The sequence below is a fragment of the Loxodonta africana genome, chromosome 6, assembly GCF_030014295.1.
Source record: "Loxodonta africana isolate mLoxAfr1 chromosome 6, mLoxAfr1.hap2, whole genome shotgun sequence".
Taxonomy (NCBI): domain Eukaryota; kingdom Metazoa; phylum Chordata; class Mammalia; order Proboscidea; family Elephantidae; genus Loxodonta; species Loxodonta africana.
The window spans coordinates 8982069-9008158 of NC_087347.1; the positions used below are offsets into that span (position 1 = coordinate 8982069).

Consider the following 26090-nt stretch of genomic DNA (forward strand, 5'->3'; position numbering starts at 1 on the left):
CACAACTGGACAAATAAGCAACGTCATGATAAACAGAGAAAAGTTTGAAGTTGTCAAGAATTTCACTTTACCTGAACCACGATCAACACCCATGGAAGCAGCAGTCAAGAAATCAAATGATGCATTGCATTGGGCAAATCTGTTACAAAAGATCTCTTTAGGTGTTAATAAGCAAAGGTGTCATTTTAGAGACTAAGGGGCACCTGACCCTTATGCTTGTGAAAGTTGGACAATGAATAAGGAAGATCAAAGAAGAATTTATGCTTTTGAATTATGGCATAGACGAAGAATATTGAATATACCACGGACTGCCAGAAGAACGAACACATCTGTTTTGGAAGAAGTACAGCCAGAATGCTCCTAAGAAGCAATGATGGCAAGACTTTCTCTCACCTACTTTGGACATGTTACCAGGAGAGACCAGTCCCTGTAGAAGGACAGCATGTTTGGTAAAGTAGAGAATCTGCAAAAGAGAGGAAGACCCTCAATGAGATGGATTAACACAGTGTCTGCAAAAATGGGCTCAAGCATAACAAGGATTGTGAAGATGGCGCAGTACCCAACAGTGTTTCGTTCTGTTGTACATGGGGTCACCGTGTACCAACTCAACATTACATAACAACAGTAACATGACACAAATGAGCTGAATTCACCAATCTAAAAAGATGGGTCACTCAGTGTATTAAGAAACAAAATTTGGCCCCTACAGTCCTATTTTAATGAACAAACCCAAATATTGAGGGTTAACATAAAATGTCTCCAAAATTATTGGTAAAGAGTAGTTTCCACCATGGAAACCTGAGCTTGGTTGGGGTGTGGTGGGCTGGGGTGGGTTTTGTGGTATCGTCAACCCCTCCTAACAAACCCTTTCCGTTTTAAGTTCATTTCTCTTCATCACTGTCTTTACCGTCACTTGGCTCTCAGGTTCACAGCTTTATCTCCCCAATCACCATCTTTTGATGATGTCAGCATCCCAAGTAGAAGACCCATTTGACATGCAACCTTCGTAATGCCTTCCCAAGTCTGGTATGTTCCCGCATTCTACAGCAAACACCAAGCACCAACTCCTGGGCAGGCAACATCCTGTAAGAAAAATCCCACTTCTGAAATGCTAGACTCCATTATTTCTTTCTCTGATCCCCAGCCCCCAACCTTCCCTCTCTGGGGTTGTCTCACTTCCATTTAACTAATTCAAACTCCTTGGAACTTCTACTTCCTTTGGGTGCTTAGGTCCCCTCTATCATCACATCTCCATCCTTCCAAGATGAGGCCTCTAAAAACTCTCATGTCAACAAAGGAAATTTGCTCATTTCTTCATCCTTCTACTCAACACCTGCAAGCATAAGCCCCAGATGAATCAGTTCCACCAGGACACATATCTATCAGAAAATATCATATGGGGCAATTAGTGTTAAATTGCTGAATAATCCATAGCTGACCATGGAAATTACATTGCCTAATAGAAACTGTTCATTGGTACCTTCCACCCCCACCCCCAGCCCCAGTGGCAGCCAGGCCACGTGCTATACTTGCCATACCTTACATACAATTCTGGCTTCCACGGCTCAATTTCTAGCTCTTACACAGCTGAAGAAAACTGCACAACTATGAAGACGGTGCCTTTACAAATGGACAACCTAGGTTGAGGAACACCATTGCTTGTCAATCATGTTATGGACCCTTAACTCCCCTCTCATTCCTCTCAATGACCATTCCAAATGTGAACTACCCTACTGTTAACACTTCAACAGTTTATCTCACAGAACGCTGTTCGAAGGAGAATGAGACATAGACATCTCTAGAAAGATTGGTAGATCAGTAACCACTTGAAAGTAACTTTTTAAAAAATGTGTTCCATCTGGAACACTGATTGAGTAAGGGCATCAATACAGACCTGAGAGAGTGGCTTTCTGTGGGCACAGTTTATGCCCCCAATGAACACCATGTTGGGCATGACTGGCCTGGGGTAGTCCATCACAAAGTCTCCTCTGAACAGCCACACAGATCCATAGCTGAAAATGTCCACCACAGACACCTCTCTCTGAAAGAGCTCAGAAGCAAGGCTTGCAAAAGGAGCAAAAAATATACTGCAAATGTACTGTGGGACCAGAAGGTAGAGCATGTTCCTGACCCTTTGCAGAAATGTCATGTGGTCTGAATTCCTTGTTAACAACCTAGGAATATATGAAGATGGATTTGGGCATTGTGCGCCCTCAAAATCCAATTCACATGGAATGTAACGCAAAAAATACACAGCAGGAACTGACAGATACTCAGCCAGCACTGTCCCACAGGGATAAACAGGGTCAGTTAAAACCACATCAAAGGAACTATCATTCAGATACCTGATCAGATCCTTGTTATACAAAAGACTTGCACAAGACCTTTGATAGAATGCAGACACATTTTGCAAAATGATGATTGTTTTAAGAAATGTCTTCAGGAAATGTTCACTTTCAAAAATCAAGTGACTCTGGCGCAGGAAGATGTCTTCAAATTCCTCCTGGGTGTACGGAATGGCGTAGGTTTTCAGGGTGAAGAAGTCTTCTCCTTTGATGTGCACATTCACTTCAGGCGCGAGGACAACTGTCTGGTGCCCCCTGGCTTGGAGCTCCTGCACAGCCTTTCTCATGCTGAGCCAGTGGCTGCCCTCCATGGGCACCACCAGCACCTTCCCACCCTCAGCCCAGGGCTCAACACACAGCAAGAGAAGCAGCACCCTGAGTGCAGACAGGGCAACCCAGAGTCCAGCAGCCATCTCAGCAGAAGCCAAAGCCACTGGCTTTCCCCACAGGCTGTGCCTACTACATAAGTTTCTTTCATGTTATCTTATCACCAAGCCACTTAGCAAAATGGAATTTAATTGGAAGACAGAGTATCCTCCTTAAGTTAATCATTACACAATCAATCTAAACTTTCACCCCATTCTCCAGCCCTTCTGCCCCTGCCTAGGGAGATCGGCCCCACTCCACCCCCATCTTGGAAAAACTCATCTGACCCAGCTGCCGTCTCTGGGGAGTATTCTAGTCCACTCTCTTATTTTTCATCTAATTCCTAAAGCAAATATGTGGGCACCTACATCATGCCATCATCTCCTACTTCTCTGTGAGCCATGTTCTTTCTACCAGGCTGTAGCTGAGCTCTGAGGCATCACTGGTGCTCTAGACCCCAACTGTAACGTGCTGGATGGGACAGTTTGGTGACTCTTAAAACTCTTTCTTCCCAGTGAAGGGTAACATGGAGCACATCCAAAAAAAGCATACGTTCTCTATATAGGTAGGCTCTCTGGTTGTGTTCATTTTCCACATCAGGATCTCCCTGTAATGACCACAGAAGACACTGCTTGAAGACTCAGCTTTCAAATACAGTAATACCTGGACAGACCCTGAACTCAAGACTTAAAGACAACAAAAGGATTGGTTGAGAATGTTACATCTACCCCATGGAGACTTATCCAAAGCGTAACTGTGCAGGTAAGCCTTAACAATACCACCATGAATTCAGATAACATCTGCCTCCCAGGCCCTGCTTCCATGGGACAGAAGGGAGTTGTGACCTGGCCTCAGATCTGGCCCTGACTGAAGACTAAAGTTCTCAGTCTCTGGCTACTCTGTTCCAAGACTGCCGTGGACTTTAGGCTCATCTTTAACATTCTGTAGTTCAAATTAAAGCTTTGCCCCAAAGTCATTTCTGGCCCCAAGTCCCGATAAGGATGGATTCTTCCAGAACACGACAGGATACGTAAGTTTTGGGGCCCATTGTTCTAATTTCAAGATATTAACAGCAGTGTACTAAAACAGGCACAGGCTCTCGTGAGCACAGGTCATGTGCCCATGAGGCTGAGCCTGCTCCAGAAAATCACTCCCTTGTAGGCTCAGCAAGATACTGATGCCTCCTTGTGTCCACCCTGGGCTGGCTCCTGGGGCTGTCCAAACTTCTCTTTCACTGAATGTGCCCTTCTGCTTCCATGTTATCTGCAACAATGGTATTCTGGCCCGGACCACCATGACTAGCTCAGTCTTTCCTTTGGGAGGGAGTCATTGTCATTAGAGATCCACACTGAAGAGATTCCACCATGGGACAGATGTAAGCTTGCCTAGACAGTTCCTATGCTGGACTAACCCTTGCTTACTGTGCTGAATTGGTTTATCTAGTGCTGCTATAACATAAATCTGACAAGTGGATGGCTTTTACAAGGAGAAATTTATTCTCTCACAGTCTAGGAGGCTAGAAGTCCGAATTCAGGGTGTCCGCTCCAGGCGAAGGCTTTCTCTCTGTCTCTTGGTTTTGGAGGAAGGTACTTCTTATCAATCTTCCCTGGTCAAGGAGCTTCTTAATGTAGGAATCTGGTCCAAAGGATGCGCTCTGCTGCTGGCACTACTTTGTTGATGGTATGAGGTTCCCATGTCTCTCTGCTCCCCTCTCTCTTTTATATTTCAAAGGACTTTGACTCGAGATACAATCTAATCTTGTAGATTGACTTCTGACTCATTAATATAACTGCCTCTAATCCTGCCTCATTAACGTCATAGAGGTAGGATTTACGACACATACAAAAATCAAACCAGACAACAAAATAGTGGGTAACCACAGAATATTGGGAAGCATGGCCTAGCCAAGTTGACAGATATTTTGGAAACACGATTCAGTCCATGACACTTGGTTACTGGGTCAACTGCCCTGGTTCCCACATTACACTAGCTGTGACTATACAGAGAGCTTTTTCTTTCCCCATTTCCCTCATAACCACTAATCTTCTCTTTTTTCCACGGATTTTCCTATTCTAGATATTTTATAACCATGGAATCATGCAGTATTTGACCTTTTGTGTCTGGCTTATTTCACTCAGTTTTCAAGATTTACCCTTGTGGAGGCATGTATCAGAACTTCATTTCTTTTTATAATTGAATAATACTCGATGGAGGGTATATGTTATCAAGTACCATCAGTCGATTCCAACTCATAGCAACCCCACGTGACAGAGTAGAATGGATCCCATGTGACAGAGTAGAATGGCCCCATGGGGTTTTTCTTGGCTGTAATCTTTATAAAAGTAGATTAACATATCTTTCTCCCACAGAGCTGTTGGGTGGGTTCCAACCACCAACTTTTCGGTTAGCAGTCTATGTATCTAGCACATTTTATATATCCATTCCTATGTTGACAGTGATCTTAGTTCAGGTTCCCTAGAGGAGCAGAACCAGTGAAGCGTATATAAATATAGACAGAGAAATTTACTTTGAGGAAATGGCTAATACAATTGTGAGGAAATGGCTCAAGAATTGTGAGGGCTGGCAAGACCCAAATCCATGGGCCAGATGACAGGCTGAAGACCTCTGCTGTCTCACATGATTGCAGGGGCTGAAAAACCCAAAATTGGTGGATCACGTGGCAGGCTGGAGGCTTCTACTAGCTCATGAGTTAGCAGAGGTTGACAAACAAAAATTCTGAGGGTCAGGCAGCAGACCAGAGACTTCTGGAGGCTTTTGTCCCAAGAACCATAGGTCAGGCAATGAGAAGAGTGCAGGGCAGAAAGAGAATGAGAGCTTTGCCAGAACATGCATTTATATTCTGCAGGCAGGCCTCACCCTCAAGGAAACTCTCCTTTCAACTGATTGGCTGTTCACATCAGATCACAAAATGAAAGGTGATTACATAGTGCCTACCAAAGCACTGAGAATCATAGCCTAGCTGAGTTGACACAGAACATTAACCATCACAATGGACAATTAGGTTGTTTCCACCTTTTGGCTATAGTGAATAATGTTGCTATAAACATTGCTGTTTATAATTGGTATTATAATTGTTATATTTCGAGAAGCTGGACTATATGAAGAAGAATGGGGCATCAGGATTGAAGGAAGACTCATTAGCAACCTGAGATATGCAGATGACACAACAATGCTTGCTGAAAGTAAAGAGGACTTGAAGCACTTACTGATAAAGCTCAAAGACCACAGCCTTCAGTACGGATTACACCTCAACATAAAGTAAGCAAACATCCTCACAACTGGACCAATAAGCAACATCATGATAAATGGAGAAAAGATTGAAGCTCTCAGGGATTTCATGTTACATGGATCCACAGTCAACACCCACAGAAGCAGCAGTCAAGAAATCAAATGATGCATTGCATTGGGCAAATCTGTTGCAAAAGACCTCTTTAAAGTATTAAAAAGCAACGATGTTACCTTGAATACTAATGTGTGCCTGACCCAAGCCATGGTGTTTTCAATCACCTCATATGCATACGAAAGCTGGACAATGAATAATATAAGGAAGACCAAAAAACAATTGACGGCTTTGGATTTTAGTGTTGGCCAAGAATATTGAATATACCATAGACTACCAAAAGAAGGAACAAATATATCTTGGAGGAAGTACCTCTAGAATTCTCCTTAGAAGGAAGAATGATGAGAATACGCTTCTCATACTTTGGAGATGCTATCAGAAGGGACCAGACCCTGGAGAAGGACATCATGCTTGGTAAAGTAGAGGATCAGTGAAAGAGCGGAAGACCCTCAGCGAGACAGATTGACAGTGGTGGCAACAATGGGCTCCCACATAGCAATGGTTGTGAGGATGGCAAAGGACTGGGCAGTGTTTCGTTCTGTTGTACATAGGGTCGTCCTGAGTTGAAACCACCTGGATGCACCTAACAATAACAACAATTATTGCCTTTTATTATCAGTTTCTTTATAAATTCGGTCTCTACTTGTTGGCGAGTGAACATCTGAAAATGATAAGATCAGCAAATCACATGCTGCAACATTGTGTACAGTACATATCAATAACACTAAGAGGTACAAAAAAAAAAAAAGGATGGTCTTAAGTGCAATTTGACATAACTTTTTTTTTTTTTTAGAATACATCATAAGTAAAGGAGTACCTGTATCTAGTGGTAGAAGCAGGAAATAACCTAAATGAGATCCCCTTTCTTCTGCTAAGAACTCACTACACCTTTTTAGTTGTAGAGCTGTATCTGAAATAGCCATCTGTCAGAGAGCAGTACCAGGATAACATTTTTAGATTTCTTCACTGTGATTGTCTGCTCTGCTTTTACAACTCAATCTAATAAACAAGATCATGAGCCAAGTAAGAAGCTATCATTGTTGTTGTTAGGTGCCCTCGAGTTGGTTTCGCCTCATAGCAACCCTGTGTACAGCAGAAGAAACACTGCTCAGTCCTGTGCCATCCTCACAAGCATTGCTATGTTTGAGCCCATTGTTGCAGCCACTGTGCCTACCCATCTCATTGAGGGTCTTCCTCTTTTCTGCTGACCCTCTAGCTTGCCAAGCATGATGTCTTTCTCCAGGGAGTGGTCCCTCCTGATAATATGTCTAAAGTATGTGAGATGAAGTCTCACCATCCTTGCTTCTAAAGAGCATTCTGATAGTATTTCTTCCAACAAAGATTCATTCTGTCTTCTGGCAGTCCATGGTATATTCAATATTCTTCACCTACACCATAATTCAAAGGCATCAGTTCCTTTTCTTCCCCCACCCCATGTGTCTGTCAGTTTGTCGTACTGTGGGGGCTTGCATGTTGCCGCGATGCTAGAAGCTATACCACCGGTATTCAAATACCAGGGCATCACCCCTGGCAAACAGGTTTCAGCTGAGATTCCAGACTAAGACAGACTAGAAAGAAAAACCACGCAGTCTACTGCTCAAAAGAATTAGCTAGTGAAAGCCTTAGGAATAGCAGAGGAACATTACCTGACACAGTGCCAGAAGATGAGCCCCTCAAGTTGGGAAGCATTTTAAAGATGACTAGGGAAGAGTTGCCTCATCAAAGTGGAGTCAACCTTAATGAGATGGATGGAGTCAAGCTTTTGGGGCCTTCATTTGCTGATGTGGCACAACTCAAAGTGAGAAGAAACAGCTACAAACATCCATTAATAATCAGAATGTGGAATGTAAAAAGTATGAATCTAGGAAAATTGGAAACAGTCAAAATGAAATGGAAGACATAAACATCGATATCCTAGGCATTAGTGAGCTGAAATGGACTGCTGTTGGCCACTCAGAATCAGACAATCATATGATCTGCTATGCTGGGAACGACAACTTGAAGAGGAATGGCATTGCATTCATTGTCAAAAAGAATATTTCAAGATCTAGCCTGAAGCACAACATGTCAGTGATAGGATAACATCCATATGCCTACAAGGAAGACTAGTCAATACAATGATTATTCAAATTTACACACCTACCACTAAGGCCAAAGATGAAGAAATTGAAGATTTTTACCAACTTCTGCAGACTGAAATTGATCAAACATGCAATCAGGATGCATTGATAATTACAGATGATTGGAATGTGGAAGCTGGAAACAAAGAAGGATGCACTAATAATTACTGGTGATTGGAATGCAAAAGTTGGAAACCAAGAAGGATCCATAGTCAGAAAATATGGTCTTGGTGACAGGAACATGCTGGAGATAGCATGATAGAATTTTGTAAGACCAATGACTTCTTCATTGCAAATACCTTTTTTCACCAACATAAATGGTAACTATACATGTGGACCTCGCCAGGTGGAATAGACAGGAATCAAATCAAATACATCTGTGGAAAGAGATGATGGAAAAGCTCAATATCATCAGTCAGAACAAGACCAGGGGCCAACTGTGGAACAGAGCATCAATTGCTCATATGCAAGTTCAAGTTGAAACTGAAGAAAATTAGAAGTCCACGAAAGCCAAAGTATGAGCTTGAGTATATCCCACTTGAATTTAGAGACCATCTCAAGAAAATATTTGACCCGTTGAACACTAATGACTGAAGAACAGAGGAGTTGTGGGATGACATCAAGGACATCACACACAAAGAAAGCAAGAGGCCGTTAAAAAGACAGGAAAGAAAGAAAAGACCAAAATGGATGTCAGAAGAGACTCTGAAACTTGCTCTTGAATGATGAGTAGCAAAAGTAAAAGGAAGAAATGATGAAGTGAAAGAGCTGAACAGGAGATTTCAAAGAAGACCATGCTCGGCATTTCTCAAGCTGAAAGAATTGGAGAAAAATTTCAAGGCTCGAGTAGCAATATCAAAGGATTTCATTGGGAAAATATTAAACAACACAGGAAGTACCAAAGGAAGATGGAAGGAATACACAGAGTCACTATACCAAAAAGAATTGGTCAACATTCAATCATTTCCGGAGGTAGCATGTGATCAGGAACCAATGGTGCTGAAGGAAGAGGTTCAAGCTAGCCTGAAGGCATTGGCAAAAAACAAGGCTTCGGGAATTGACAGAATACCAATTGAGATATTTCAACAAATTGATGCATCTCTGGAAGTGCTAACTCGTCTTTCTGTGCCAAGAATTTTTTTTTTTAGTTAGTTTTAATTGTGCTTTAAGTGATCATTTACAAATCAAGTCAGTCTTTTATACAAAAATTTATATACACATTGCTATATACTTCTAATTGCTCTCCCTCTAATGAGACAGCATACTCTTTCCCTCCACTCTCCATTTTTGTGTCCATTTGGCCTCTGCCCTCTCAGGCCCCCTCCAGACAGGAGATGCCAACATAGTCTACTTGACCCAAGAAGCTCACTTTTCAACAGTATCATTTTCTATCCCATAGTCCAGTCTAATCCCTATCTGAAGAGTTGGCTTTGGGAATGGTTCCTGTCTTGGGCTAACAGAAGGTCTGTGGACCATGACCTCTGGGATCCTTCTGGTCTCAGTCAGCCCACTAAGTCTGGTCTTTTTACAAGTATTTGGGGTCTGTATCCCACTGCTGTTCTGCTCCCTCAAGGGTTCTCTGTTGTGTTCCTGTCAGGGCAGTTATCAGTTGTGGCCAGCCACCATCTAGTTCTTCTGGTCTTGGGATGATGTAGTCTCTGGTTTACGTGGTCCTTTCTGTCTCTTGGGCTCATAATTACCTTGTGTCTTTGGTGTTCTTTATTCTTCTTTGCTCCAGGTGGGTCAAGACCAATTGATGCATCTTAGATGGCTGCTTGCTAGTGTTTAAGACCCCAGAAGCCACTCTCCAAAGTGGGATGCAGAATGTTTTCTTAAAAGGCTTTATTATGCCAATTGACTTAGATGTACCCTGAAATGATGGTCCCCAAATCCCCACCCCTCCTACGCTGGCCTTCGAAGCATTCAATTTATTCAGGAAACTGCTTTGCTTTTGGTTTAGTCCAGTTGTGCTGACCTCTCCTGTATTGTTTGTTGTCTTTCCCTTCACCTAAAACAATACTTATCTACCAGCTGATTAGTGAGAACCCCACTCTCTCCCTGTCTCCCTCTCCCCCTCATAACCATCAAAGAATATTTTCTTCTCTGTTTAAACTATTTCTCCAGTTCTTGTAATAGTGGTCTTATACAATATTTGTCCTTTTGCAACTGACTAATTTCGTTCAGCATAATGCCTTCCAGATTCCTCCATGTTATGAAATGTTCCATGGATTCATCATTGTTCCTTATTGATGCATAGAATTCCATTGTGTGAATATACCATAATTTATCCATTCATCTGTTGATGGACACCTTGGTTGTTTCTATCTTTTTGCTATTGTAAACAGTGCTGCAATGAACATGAGTGTGCATATATCTATTCCTGTAAAGGCTCTTATTTCTCTAGGATATCTTCCAAGGAATGAGATTGCTGGTTCGTATGGTATTTCTAGTTTTTTAAGGAAGCGCCAAATCAATTTCCAGAGTGGTTGTACCATTTTACATTCCCACCAGCAGTGTATAAGTGTTACAATCTCTCCACAACCTCTCCAACATTTATTATTTTGTGTTTTTTGGATTAATGCTAGCCTTGTTGGGGTGAGGTGGTATCTCATCGTAGCTTTGAGTTGCATTTCTCTAATGGGTAATGATCAGAAGCATTTTCTCATGTATGTTAGCTACCTGAATATCTCCTTTAGTGAAGTGCCTGTTCATATCTTTTGCCCATTTTTTAATTGGGTTATTTGTCTTTTTATACTTGAGTTTTTACAGTATCATGTAGATTTTAGAGATCAGGTGATGGTCAGAAATGTCATAGCTAAAAACTTTTTCCCAGCCTGTAGGTAACTTTTTTACTCTTTTGGTGAAGCCTTTGGATGAGCACAGGTCTTTTATTTTTAGGACCTCCCAGTTATCTGGTTTCTCTTCTGCATTGTTACTAATGTTTTGTATACTGTTTATGCCGTGTATCAGTATGCCAAGAAATTTAGAAGGTAGCTACCTGGCCAAATGACTAGAAGAGATCTATATTTATGCCTATTCCAAAGAAAGGTGATCCAAATGAATACGAAAATTCCCAAACACTATCATTAACCTAACACTTAGGTAGAATTCTGCTAAAGATCATGCAAAAGCGGCTGCAGCAGTATCTTGACAGAGAACTGCCAGAAATTCAAGCTGGATTCAGAACAGAACTTGAAACCAGGGATATCAGTGATCATGTCAGATGGATCCTGGCTGAAAGCAGAGAATATCAGAAACATGTTTACCTATGTTTTATTGACTTTGCAAAGATTTTCAGCTGTGTGGATCATAACAAATTATGGATAACATTATGAGGAATGGGAAATCCAGAACACTTAACTGTGCTCATAAGAAGCCTGTTCCTAGATGCAGAGGCAGTCATTGGAACAGAACAGGGGATACTGCATGGTTCAAAGTCAGGAAAGGTGTGCATCAGGGTTGTATCCTTTCACCATAGTTATTCAATCTATATACTCAGCAAATAATCCGAGAAGTTGGAGTATACAAAGAAGAACAGGACATCAGGATTGGAGAAGGACTCATTAACAACCTGAATTATGCAGATGACACAATCTTGCTTGCCGAAAGCCTAGAGGACTTGAAGGACTTACTGATAAATATCAAAGACTTCAGCCTTCAGTATGGGTTACACCTCAACATAAAGAAAACAAAAATACTCACAACTCAACCAATAAGCAACATCATGATGAACAGCTAAAAGACTGAAGTTGTCAAGGATTTCACTTTACTTGAATCCATGAAAAACACCCATGGAAGCAGCAGTCAAGAAATCAAATGATGCATTGCATTGGGCAAATCTGTTACAAAAGATATCTTTAAAGTGTTAAAAAGCAAAGATGTCACTTTAAGGACTAAGGTGCACCTGACACTTATGCATGTGAAAATTGGACAATGAATAAAGAAGATCAAAGAAAAATTGATGCCTTTGAATTATGGTGTTGACAAAGAATGCTGAATATACCATGGACTGCAAGAAGAATGAACAAATCTGTTTTGGAAGAAATAGAGCCAGAATGCTCCTTAGAAGCAAGGATAGCAAGACTTCGTCTCATCTACTTTGGACATGTGATCACGAGCGACCAGTCCCTGGAGAAGGACATCATGCTCGATAAAGTAGAGGGTCAGAAAAGAAGGGAAGACCCTCAATGAGATGGATTAACGCAGTGGCTACAAAAATTGACTCAAGCATAACAAGGAATGTGAGGATGGCGCAGAACTCAGCAGTATTTCATTCTGTTGTACATGGGGTCACCATGTACCATCTCAACATCACATAACAACAACATGACATAAATGAGCTGAATTCACCAATCTAAAAAGATGGGTCACTCAGTGTATTAAGAAACAAAATTCGGCCCCCACAGTCCTATTTTAATGAACAAACCCAAATATTGAGGGTTAATGTAAAATGTCTCTGAAATTATTGGTAAGAGTAGCTCCCACCATGGAAACCTGGGCTTGGTTGGGGTGTGGTGGGATGGGGTGGGTTTTGTGGTATCGTCAACCCCTCCTAACAAACCCTTTCCCTTTTAAGTTCATTTCTCTTCATCACTGTCTCTACCATCACTTGGCTCTTAGGTTCACAGTTTTATCTTCTCTCTAACCCCAACCACCATCGTTTGGTGATCTCAGCAAGCCAAGTAGAAGACCCATTTCACGTGCAGCCTTCATAATGCCTTCCCAAGTCTGGTATGTTCTCACATTCTACACCAAGCACCAAGAACCGACTCCTGGGCAGTCAACATCCTGTCAGAAAAATTCCACCTCTGAAATGTTGGACTCCATTATTTCTTTCTCTGATCATAAGCCCCTAGACTTCCCTCTCTGGAGTTGTCTCACCTCCACTTAACTTATTCAACCTCTTTGGAACTTCTACTTCCCTTGGGTGCTTAGGTCCCCTCTGTCATCACATCTCCATCCTTTTAAGATGGAGCCTCTAAAAACTCTCATGTCAACAAATGAAATTTACTCTTTTCTTCATCCTTCTGCTTGACACTTGCAAGCAATAAACCCCAGATAGATCAGTTCCACCAGAAGAGATATATGTAACAGAAAATATCAAATAGGGCAATTAGTGTTAAATTGCAGAATGATCTTTCACAGCTGACCATGGAAACTGCACTAACTAGTAGAAACTGTTCTTTGGCACTCCCTTCCTCAACCCTCAGTCCCAGTGGCACCCAGGGCATGTGCTATACCTCCCATACCTTAGATACAGTTCTGGCTTCCATGACTCAATTTCTGGCTCCTAACAGCTGAAGAAAATTGCACAACTATGAAGATGGTGCCTTTACAAATGGACAAGCCAGGTGGAGGAACACCATTGCCTGTCAATCATGTTATGAACCTTCAACTTGCCTCTCATTCCTCTCAGTGACCATTCCAAATGTGAACTACCCTACTGTTAACACTTTAACAGTTTATCTCACAGAACGCTATTCGAAGGAGAATGAGACGTAGACATCTCTAGAAAGATTGGTAGATCAGTAACCACTTGAAAGTAACTTTTTAAAAAAATTTCTTACATCTGGAACACTGCTTGAGTAAGGGGATCAATACAAACCTGAGAGAGTGGCTTTCTGTTGGCACAGTTTACGCCTCCAATGAAGACCATGTTGGGCATGATTGGCCTGGGGTAGTCCATCACGAAGTCTCCTCTGAACAGCCACACAGATCCATAGCTGAAAATATCCACCACGGACACCTCTCTCTGAAAGAGCTCAGAAGCAAGGCTTGCAAAAGGAGCAAAAGAAGTGCTGCAAATGTACTGCAGGGCCAGAGGGTAGAGCACATTCTTGACCCTTTGCAGAAATGTCATGTGGTCTGAATTCCTTGTTAACAACCTAGGAATATATGAAGATGGATTTGGGCATTGTGTGCCCTCAAAATCCAATTCACATGGAATGCTACGCAAAAAATACACAGCAGGAACTGACAGGTACTCAGCCAGCACTGTCCCACAAGGATGAACAGGGTCAGTTAAAACCACATCAAAGGAACTATCATTCAGATACCTGATCAGATCCTTGTTATACAAAAGACTTGCACAAGACCTTTGATAGAATGCAGACACATTTTGCAAAATGATGATTGTTTTAAGAAATGTCTTCAGGAAATGTTCACTTTCAAAAATCAAGTGACTCTGGCGCAGGAAGATGTCTTCAAATTCCTCCTGGGTGTACGGAATGGCGTAGGTTTTCAGGGTGAAGAAGTCTTCTCCTTTGATGTGCATATTCACCTCAGGTGCGAGGACAACTGTCTGGTGCCCCCTGGCTTGGAGCTCCTGCACAGCCTTTCTCATGCTGAGCCAGTGGCTGCCCTCCATGGGCACCACCAGCACCTTCCCACCCTCAGCCCAGGGCTCAACACACAGCAAGAGAAACAGCACCCTGAGTGCAGACAGGGCAACCCAGAGTCCAGCAGCCATCTCAGCAGAAGCCAAAGCCACTGGCTTTCCCTACAGGCCGCGCCTACTACATAAGTTTCCTTCATGTTATCTTATCACCAAGCCACTTAGCAAAATGGAATTTAATTGGAAGACAGAGTATCCTCCTTAAGTTAATCATTACACAATCAATCTAAACTTTCACCCCATTCTCCGGCGGCCCTTCTGCCTCCACCTAGGGAGATCGACCCCACTCCACCCACATCTTGGAAAAACTCATCTGACCCAGCTGCCGTCTCTGGGGAGTATTCTAGTCCACTCTCTTATTTTTCATCTAATTCCTAAAGCAAATATGTGGGCACCTCCGTCATGCCATCATCTCCTACTTCTCTGTGAGCCATGTTCTTTCTACCAGGCTGTAGCTGAGCTCTGAGGCATCATTGGTGCCCTAGACCCCAACTGTAACCTGCTGCTGGTTGGGACAGTTTGGTGGCTCTTAAAACTCTTTCTTCCCAGTGAAGGGTAACATGGAGCACATCCAAAAAAAGCATACTTTCTCTAAATAGGTAGGCTCCCTGGTTGTGTTCATATTCCATGCCAGGATCTTCCTGTAATGTCCAAGGAAGACATTGCTTAAAGACTCGGCTTTCAAATACAGTAATACCTGGAGGGACCCTGAACTCAAGACTTGAAGACAACAGAAGGATTGGTTGAGGATGTTACATCTACCCCATGGAGACTTGCAATTGTCCAAAGCATAAATGTACAGGTAAGCCTTAGCAATACCAGCATGGTTTAAGATAACATCTGCCCCCCAGGGCCTGCTACCATGGGACAGGAGGGAGCTGTGACCTGGCCTCAGATCTGGCCATGTCTGAAGGCTGAAGGTCCTAGACTTCTGCTACTCTGTTCAGAGACTGCCATGGACTTTAGCCTCGTCTTTATGATATTCTGTAGTTCATGTTCAGGCTTTGCTTCAAAGTCATTTCTGGTCCCAAGTTCTGATAAGGATAGATTCTTCCAGAACAGGACAAGATGCATAACTTTTGGGGCACACTGTTCAAATTTCAGGTTGGTAACTGTAGTGCATTAAACCAAGCACAGGTGCTCCTGAGCACAGGTCACACGCCTATGAGACTGAGCCCTCTCCAGAAAGTCACTCCCTTGTGGGCTCAACAAGATACTGATGCCTCCTTGTGTCCACCCTGGGCTGGCTCCTTGGGCTGTCCAAACTTCTCTTTCACTGAGTGCACCCTTCTACTTCCATGTTATCTGCAACAATGGCATTCTGGCCCAGGTCACCATGACTAGCTCAGTCTTTCCTTTGGGAGGGAGTCATTGTCATTAGAGATACACATTGAAAAGTGATTCCACCATGGGGCAGATGCACGCTTGCCTAGACAGTTCCTATGCTGGACTAACCCTTTCTTACCATGCTGAATTGGTTATCTAGTGCTGCTATAACATAAATACCACAAGTGGATGGTTTTTACAAAGAGAAATTTATTCTCTCACAGTCTATGAAGTAGAAGTCCAAATTCAGGGTGCCAGCTCCAGGGGAAGGCTTTCTCTCACTCTCTCAGCTCTGGAGGAAGGTCCTTGTTATCAATCTTCCCTGGTCTAGGAGCTTCTTAATGTAGGAATCCCAGGTGCTGCTGGCACTACTTTGTTGATGGTATGAGGCTCCCATGTCTCTTTGCTCCCTTCTCTCCTTTATATCTCAAACGACTTTGACTCAAGATACAATCTAATCTTGTAGATTGACTCCTGACTCATTAACATAACTACCTCTAATCCTGCCTCATTAACACAAGAGAGGTAGGATTTATAACACATACGAAAATTACATCAGATGACAAAATCGTGGACAGCAACAGAATATTGGGAAGCATGGCCTAGCCAAGGTGACAGATATTTTGGGGGACACAATTCAATTCATGACACTTGCTTACTGGGTCATCTGCTCCTGGCTTCTATGTTGCACTGGCTGCAGCTATGCAGAGTGTTTTTTTTTTTTTTTTTTTTTTTCCCATGCCCCTCATAACCACCAATCTTCTTTTGGCTCTGTGGATTTGCCTATTCTAGATATTTCACAATTTTAGAATCATACAGTATTTGACCTTTTCTGTCTGGCTTATTTCACTTAGTTTTCAAGGTTTACCCATGTGGTGGCATGTATCAGAACTTCATTTCTCTGTATAACTGAATAATACTTCATTGTGCATATATCTTGTTGTTGTTGAATACCATCAGTATATTTTAACTCATAGCAACCCCATGTGACAGAGTAGAACAACCCCATGTGGTTTTTCTTGGCTATAGTCCCTATGAAAACAGATTACCGTATCTTTCTCCCACAGAGCTGTTGGGTGGGTTCCAACCACCAAACTTTCAGTTAGCAACCTATGTATATACCACATTTTCTTTATCTGTTCCTCTGTTGATGGATGTCTTAGTTCGGGCTCTCCAGAGGAGAAAACTAGTGAAGTGTATATAAATACAGACAGAGAAATTTACTTCAAGGAAATAGCTCATGCTATTCTGAGGAAATGGTTGACAAATTGTTAGGGCTGGCAAGTCCCAAATACATGGGCCAGATGATAGGCTGAAGACCTCTGCTGGCTCATATGGTTGCAGGGGCTGAAAAACCCAAAACCTGTAGGTCAGGTGGCAGGCTAGAGGCTTCTGCTGGCTCATGAGGTTGCAAGGGTTGGTGAAAAAAAATTCTGCCGGTCAGCAACAGGACAGAGCCTTCTGCAGGCTTTTGTCCCAAGAACGAGGTCCGGCAATGAAAAGAGTGCAGGGCTGAGAAAGAATGAGAGCATTGCCAGGACATACATTTATATACTGTGGAGGCAGGCCTCATGCCTAAGGAAACTCCCCTTTCAACTGATTGGCTGCTCACATCAGATCATAAAATGAAAAGTGATTACATAGTGGCTGCCAAAGCACTGAGAATCATCGCCTAGTCAAGTTGACACATAACATTAACCACCTCAGTGGCCATTTCAGTTGTTTCCACCTTTCGTCTATTGTGAATAATGTTGCTATAAACATTGTTGTTTATAATTGGTACCATAATTGTTATAATTCGAGATGCTGGACTGTAGGAAGAAGAATGGGGCTTTGGGATTGGAGGAAGACTCATTAACAACCTGCATTATGCAGATGAAACAACCTTCCTTGCTGAAAGTGGAGAGGCCCTGAAGCTCTTACTGATAAAGATCAAAGACCACAGCCCTCAGTGTGGATTACACCTCAACATAAAGAAAACAAAAACCCTCACAACTGGACCAATAAGCAATATCGTGATAAAGGGGGAAAAGATTGAAGTTATCAAAGACTTCAGTTTACGTGGATCCACAATCAACACCCATGGAAGCAGCTGTCAAGAAATAGACCACAGAATGTAAAACGGTACAACCACTTTGGAAATCAATTTGGTGCTTCCTTAAAAAGCTAGAAATAGAGGAGGTGGAGCCAAGACGGCAGACGAGGCAGACGCTACCTCGGAGCCCTCTTACAACAAAGACACGGAAAAACAAGTGAATCGATCACATACATAACAATCTACGAACCCTGAACAACAAACACAGATTTAGAGACGGAGAACGAACTAATACAGGGAAGCAGCGATTGTTTTCAGAGCCTGAAGCCAGCATACCAGTCAGGTACGGCACAAGCACAGAGAGCTGCTCCACCCCCCTGAACTAACCCCGGGAGGAGGACCAGCCGGTTCCGCGGGCGGCGTGGGACGCAGCCGGTAGGAGAAGTCCCCGGGAGGCAGTGACTGGTCTTGGAACGGGGAGAGCAGTGTCCCAGCTGGGGAACCGTTCTGCCGGGATTTGGACTGGACGCAGGTACGGCATAAACACGGAGAGCTGCTCCACCCCCCTGAACTAACCCCGGGAGGGGGCCCAGCTGGTTCGGGCAGGCGGCGTGGGATGCAACCGGTAGGAGAAGTCCCCGGGAGGCAGCGACTGGTATTGGAGCGGGGAGAACAGCATCCCAGCCGGGACACTCGGTCACGGCACAACCACGGGGAGCTGCTCCACCCACCTGAACTAACCCCGGGAGGGGGCCCAAACGGTTCGCGGAGGCGACACGGCAATGCGGCTGGCGGGATGAGAAGTCCCCGGAAGGCAGCGACTGATTTTGGAGTCGAGAGTGCACCGTCCCAGCAGGGGAGCCTTGACGCTGGGCGTGGGGCTGGAAGCGGAGGATCTGACCGTGACTCCAGCGGGCCAGACCCCCCGGGGGCAATCTCCACACAGCCAGCACACATAGGCGACACGCCCGCGGGAATCTCAGATATACTAGTCATTCCAAGCAAGACAAGCAACTCTGGCTATATTCTGAGGTGCTACTCTCCTATCTCTCTGTCCCCTCCTCCACCCTCCCCAGGCGGCTTCATTAACATCCGAATAGCCTGAGCCAGAGGGAGAACTCTGTTAGGGATCTGACTGCATTTTTTTTTTAGCAGATTTTCTGGAAAAACTAGTTTCCTAGAGATGGCTCGGAGACAACAATCCATATCAAACCACTCAAAGAAGCAGACCATCACAGCTTCTCCAACCCCCCAAACAAAAGAATCAAAATCTTTCCCAAATGAAGATACAATCCTGGAATTATCAGATACAGAATATAAAAAACTAATTTACAGAATGCTTAAAGACATCACAAATGAAATAAGGCAAACTGCAGAAAAAGCCAAGGAACACACTGATAAAACTGTTGAAGAACTCAAAAAGATTATTCAAGAACATAGTGGAAAAATTAATAAGTTGCAAGAATCCATTGAGAGACAGCATGTAGAAATCCAAAAGATTAACAATAATATTACAGAATTAGACAATGTAATAGGAAGTCAGAGGAGCAGACTCGAGCAATTAGAATGCAGACTGGGACATCTGGAGGACCAGGGAATCAACACCAACATAGCTGAAAAAAAATCTGATAAAAGAATTTAAAAAAATGAAGAAACCCTAAGAATCATGTGGGACTCTATCAAGAAGGATAACCTGCAGGTGACTGGAGTCCCAGAACAGGGAGGGGGGACAGAAAACACAGAGAAAATAGTTGAAGAACTCCTGACACAAAACTTCCCTGACATCATGAAAGACGAAAGGATATCTATCCAAGATGCTCATCGAACCCCATTTAAGACTGATCCAAAAAGAAAAACACCAAGACATATTATCATCAAACTCACCAAAACCAAAGATAAACAGAAAATTTTAAAAGCAGCCAGGGAGAAAAGAAAGGTTTCCTTCAAGGGAGAATCAATAAGAATAAGTTCAGACTACTCAGCAGAAACCATGCAGGCAAGAAGGGAATGGGACGACATATACAGAACACTGAAGGAGAAAAACTGCCAGCCAAGGATCATATATCCAGCAAAACTCTCTCTGAAATATGAAGGCGAAATTAAGATATTTTCAGATAAACACAAGTTTAGAGAATTTGCAAAAACCAGACCAAAGCTACAAGAAATACTAAAGGATATTGTTTGGTCAGAGAACCAATAATATCAGATATCAGCACAACACAAGGTCACAAAACAGAACGTCCTGATATCAACTCAAATAGGGAAATCACAAAAACAGACAAATTAAGATTAATTAAAAAAAAAAAACAATACATGTAACAGGGAATCATGGAAGTCAATAGGTAAAAGATCACAATAATCAAAAAGAGGGACTAAATACAGGAGGCATTGAACTGCCATATGGAGAGTGATACAAGGCGATATAGAACAACACAAGTTAGGTTTTTACTTAGAAAAATAGGGGTAAATAATAAGGTAACCACAAAAAGGTATAACAACTCTATAACTCAAGAAAAAAGCCAAGAAAAACGTAACGACTCAACTAACATAAAGTCAAACACTATGAAAATGAGGATCTAACAATTTACTAAGAAAAATGCCTCAGCACAAAAAAGTATGTGGAAAAATGAAATGGTCAACAACACACATAAAAAGGCATCAAAATGACAGCACTAAAAACTGATTTATCTATAATTACGCTGAATGTAAATGGACTAAATGCACCAACAAAGAGACAGAGAGTCACAGACTAGATAAAGAAACACGATCCATCTATATGCTGCCTACAAGAGACACACCTTAGACACACAAACAAACTAAAACTCAAAGGATGGAAAAAAATATATCAAGCAAACAATAAGCAAAAAAGAAGAGGAGTAGCAATATTAATTTCTGAGAAAATAGACTTCAGACTTAAATCCACCACCAAGGATAAAGAAGGACACTATATAATGATAAAAGGGACAATTGATCAGGAAGACATAACCATATTAAATATTTATACACCCAATGACAGGGCTGCAAGATACATAAATCAAATTTTAACAGAATTGAAAAGTGAGATAGATACCTCCACAATTATAGTAGGAGACTTCAACACACCACTTTCGGAGAAGGACAGGACATCCAGTAAGAAGCTCAATAGAGACACGGAAGACCTACTTACAACAATCAACCAACTTGACCTCATTGACTTATACAGAACTCTCCACCCAACTGCTGCAAAATATACTTTTTTTTCTAGCGCACATGGAACATTCTCTAGAATAGACCACATATTAGGTCATAAAACAAACCTTTGCAGAGTCCAAAACATCGAAATATTACAAAGCATCTTCTCAGACCACAAGGCAATAAAACTAGAGATCAATAACAGAAAAACTAGGGAAAAGAAATCAAATCCTTGGAAAATGAACAATACCCTCCTGAAAAAAGACTGGGTTATAGAAGACATCAAGGAGGGAATAAGGAAATTCTTAGAAAGCAACGAGAATGAAAATACTTCCTATCAAAACCTCTGGGACACAGCAAAAGCAGTGCTCAGAGGCCAATTTATATCGATAAATGCACACATACAAAAAGAAGAAAGAGCCAAAAGCAGAGAACTGTCCCTACAACTTGAACAAATAGAAAGTGAGCAACAAAAGAATCCATCAGGCACCAGAAGAAAACAAATAGTAAAAATTAGAGCTGAACTAAATGAATTAGAGAACAGAAAAACAATTGAAAGAATTAACAAAGCCAAAAGCTGATTCTTTGAAAAAATTAACAAAATTGATAAACCATTGGCTAGACTGACTAAAGAAATACAGGAAAGGAAACAAATAACCCGAATAAGAAACAAGAAGGGCCACATCACAACAGAACCAAATGAAATTAAAAGAATCATTTCAGATTATTATGAAAAATTGTACTCTAACAAATTTGAAAACCTAGAAGAAATGGATGAATTCTTGGAAAAACACTACCTACCTAAACTAACACATTCAGAAGTAGAACAACTAAATAGACCCATAACAAAAAAAGAGATTGAAACGGTAATCAAAAAACTCCCAACAAAAAAAAGCCCTGGCCCAGACGGCTTCACTGCAGAGTTCTACCAAACTTTCAGAGAAGAGTTAACACCACTACTACTGAAGGTATTTCAAAGCATAGAAAAGGACGGAATACTACCCAACTCATTCTATGAAGCCACCATCTCCCTGATACCAAAACCAGGTAAAGACATTACAAAAAAAGAAAATTATAGACCTATATCCCTCATGAACATAGATGCAAAAATCCTCAACAAAATTCTAGCCAATAGAATCCAACAACACATCAAAAAAATAATTCACCATGATCAAGTGGGATTTATACCAGGTATGCAAGGCTGGTTTAATATCAGAAAAACCGTTAATGTAATCCATCACATAAATAAAACAAAAGACAAAAACCACATGATCTTATCAATAGATGCAGAAAAGGCATTTGACAAAGTCCAACACCCATTTATGATAAAAACTCTTACCAAAATAGGAATTGAAGGAAAATTCCTCAACATAATAAAGGGTATCTATGCAAAGCCAACAGCCAATATCACTCTAAAGGGAGAGAACCTGAAAGCATTTCCCTTGAGAACGGGAACCAGACAAGGATGCCCTTTATCACCGCTCTTATTCAACATCGTGCTGGAAGTCCTAGCCAGGGCAATTAGGCTAGACAAAGAAATAAAAGGCATCCGGATTGGCAAGGAGGAAGTAAAGTTATCACTATTTGCAGATGACATGATTATATACACAGAAAACCCTAAGGAATCCTCCAGAAAACTACTGAAACTAATAGAAGAGTTTGGCAGAGTCTCAGGTTATAAAATAAACATACAAAAAGCTAGAAATAGAACTACCATACAACCAGCAATTTCACTCCTTGGAATATATCCTAGAGAAATAAGAGCCTTTACACGAACAAATATATGCACACCCATGTTCATTGCAGTACTTTTTCCAAAAGCAAAAAGGTGGAAGCAACCAAGGTGCCCATCCACGGATGAATGGATGAATAAATTATGGTATATTCACACAATGGAATACTATGCCTCAATAAAGAACAATGATGAATCCATGAAACATTTCATAACATGGGGGAATCTGCAAAGTATTATGCTGAACAAAATTAGTCAGTTGCAAAAGGACAAATATTGTATAAGACCACTATTATAAGAACTCAAGAAATAGTTTAAACTGAGAAGAAAATATTCTTTGATGGTTACAGGAGTGGGGAGGGAGGGAAGGAGAGAGAGTGGTATTTACTAACTAGATGGTAGACAAGAACTATTTTGGGTGAAGGGAAAGACATCACACAATACAGGAGAGGTCAGGACAACTGGATTAAGCCCAAAGCAAAGAAGTTTCTTGAATAAACCAAATGCTTTGAAGGACAGCGTAGCAGGGGCAGAGGTTTGAGGACCATGGTTTCAGGGGACATGTACGTCAATTGGCATAATAAAATCTATTAATGTAACATTCTGCATTCCGCTTTGGAGAGTGGCTTTTGGGGCCTTAAAAGGTAGCAAGCGGCCATTTAAGATGTATCAATTGGTCTCATCCTACCTGGAGCAAAGGAGAATGAGGAACACCAAAGATACAAGGTAATTATGAGCCCAAGAGACAGAAAGGGCCACATAAATCAGAGACCACATCAGCCTGAGGCCAGAAGAACTGGATGGTGCCTGGCTACAACTGATGACTGCCTGACAGGGAACCCAACAAAGAACCCCTGAGGGAGCAGGAGAGCAGTGGGTTGCAGACCTCAAAGTCTCCTAAAAAGACCAGCCTTAATGGTCTGACTGAGACTAGAAGGACCCCCAGAGATCATGGTCCCCAGACCTTCTGTTAGTCCAAGACAAGAACCGTTCCCAAAGACAACTCTTCAAACAGAGATCGGATTGGACTACAGAATAGGAAATGATACTGGTAAGGAGTGAGCTTCTTGACTGAAGTAGACATGTGAGACTATGTGGGCGGCTCCTGTCTGGAGGGGAGATAAGAAGGCAGAGGTGGACAGAAGCTGGCTGAGTGGACACAATACAGGGTGGAGAGAAGGAGTGTGCTGTCTCATTGGGGGAAAGCAACTAGGATTATATAGCAAGACATATATAAATTTTTGTTTGAAAGACTGGCTTGATTTGTAAACTTTCACTTAAAGCACAATAAAAATTAAAAAAATATATAGAGAGAGAGGGAGACCACACATTGCATTGGGCAAATCTGCTGCAAAAGACCTCTTTAAAATGTTAAAAAGCAAAGATGTCACCTTGAAGACTAAGGTGCACCTGACCCAAGCCATGGTGTTTTCCATCACCTCGTATGCATGTGAAAGCTGGACAATGAATAAGGAAGACTGAAGAAGAAATGACGCCTTTGAATTATGGTGCTGGTGAAGAATATTGACTATACCACGGACTGTCAAAAGAAGGAACAAATCTATCTTGGAAGAAGTGCAGCCAGAATGATCATCAGAAGCAAGCATAGTGAGATTTTGTCTCACGTACTTTGAACACGTTATCAGGAGGAGTCAGTCCCTGGAGAAGGACATCAGGTTTGGTAGAGTAGAGCGCCAGCGAAGGAGAGGAAGCCCCTTGATAAGATGGACTGACAGAGTGGCTACAACAATGGGCTCAGAAATAACAGCGATCATGAAGATGGCACAGAGCCGGGCAGTGTTCCATTCTGCTGTACACGAGGTCGCTGTGAGTCGGAACCAACTCGACAGCACCTGACAACAGCAACAAAAATTATTCGGTCTTCCTTATTCACGGTCCAGCTTTCCCATGCATATGAGGCGATTGAAAATACCATGGCTTGGATCAGGCCAGCCTGATCCTCAAAATGACATCTTTGCTTTTCAACACTTCAAAGAGGTCAAGAAGCTGTCACGCAGCTAGGGAAATGGTAATGCTGATCGTGTTTTCTGTGCCGTAATTAGAAATACATACATAGACCAGAATAGATGGAGAGACATACAGTGCCCCTGGAAAAGAAGATGTGACACTGGAAAGTTCTTAATTTTGTTTCAAATTAAGTTATAGATTGAATGCAAGGCCATGCAAAAGCTCACTGGGATTTTTACGTGACAGAAAATATTTTACAGTTCACTTAGATGTTTCCACCTTCTGGTAATAGAGGAGCAACTCCCACCAGACCAATGGGCCCACTGCTAACAATTATAAACTTTTGCAGAATCAGCTCTCTAAGGCACTGGAGGGCCGCTAAAAGCCTGAAGACACTTAAAGGGAGAAGGGAATGGCAGGAAGTGAGTTTCCCATTTTTAGGGCTTTTTGCATGAGGACAAGCCACAGTAGGTTCTGCTAGTTTTTAAATGCTTTGATGTTCCCCCACCGTCTCCCACCACTGCATAAAAAAACCCATTGCTGTCGAGTCGACTCTGACACATAGCGACCCTATAGGACAGAGTAGAGCTGCCCCATAGAGTTTCCAAAGAGCACCTGGTGGATTCAAACTGCTGACCTTTTGGTTGGCAGCTGTAGCTCTTGACCTTTTCGTTAGCAGCCACAGCTCTTAACCACTACACCACCAGGGTTTCCCACCACGGCATAAAAACCAGCACGGCATGGAGGCATGGAAATGGTAGGAATCACTTGGGGAACAACGTGGAGGTGCAAGAACATCAAGCAGGAGACTGAAGGGGAAGAGGGGCCAAGCCACTGGGCTTTTTATGCGAAGCTGTTTTTTTTTTTTTAGGGGCCAGAGTTTCATCCTGAAGGCCAGGGGCATTCACTCAGGGAGGTTGTGGCATGGCCAACTTTGTGTTCCTGAAATATCACTCTTACAAGGAAGTGAGAATGACTTAGAAGGAGCCTGCCTGGCCCCAGGGGTGCAGTGGTGGTTCCGTGGGAGAATTCTCTCCTTCCATGCGGGAGACCTGGTTTCCATTCCTGGCCAGTGCACCTCATGCCCTACCACCACCTGTCTGTCAGTGGAGGCTTACGTGTTGTTATGGTTTCAGCAGAGTTTTCCGACTAAGAGACACTAGGAAGAAAGGCCTAGCAATACACTTCCAAACATAAGCTAATGAAAACCCTATGGATCACAATAGTCCAGTTTTGTAACAGATCCAGGGGTTGATGCAGGACTGGGCAGCA

At 42.4% G+C, this 26090-nt stretch overlaps 3 protein-coding genes across 3 annotated transcripts in view; all 3 read right to left on the minus strand.

Moving 5' to 3' along the window:
- The window catches only part of LOC100658045 (UDP-glucuronosyltransferase 1-6), a 139367-nt gene that overhangs the window by 87451 nt on the left and 25826 nt on the right, over positions 1-26090 (minus strand).
- Positions 1830-2776, minus strand: LOC135231510 (UDP-glucuronosyltransferase 1A3-like). Its single transcript, XM_064286520.1, has one exon. It carries the CDS (start codon positions 2756-2758, stop codon positions 1841-1843), a length of 918 nt encoding a protein of 305 aa, XP_064142590.1. The 5' UTR covers positions 2759-2776; the 3' UTR covers positions 1830-1840.
- On the minus strand, positions 13747-19260 carry LOC100659747 (UDP-glucuronosyltransferase 1A3-like). Its single transcript, XM_064286523.1, has one exon. The coding sequence runs from the start codon at positions 14659-14661 to the stop codon at positions 13756-13758; it is 906 nt and encodes a 301-aa protein (XP_064142593.1). The 5' UTR covers positions 14662-19260; the 3' UTR covers positions 13747-13755.

Coding starts and splice junctions, on each gene's coding strand:
- LOC135231510 (XM_064286520.1), bottom strand. CDS start 2,758: ATGGCTGCTGGACTCTGGGTTGCCCTGTCTGCACTCAGGGTGCTGCTT.
- LOC100659747 (XM_064286523.1), bottom strand. CDS start 14,661: ATGGCTGCTGGACTCTGGGTTGCCCTGTCTGCACTCAGGGTGCTGTTT.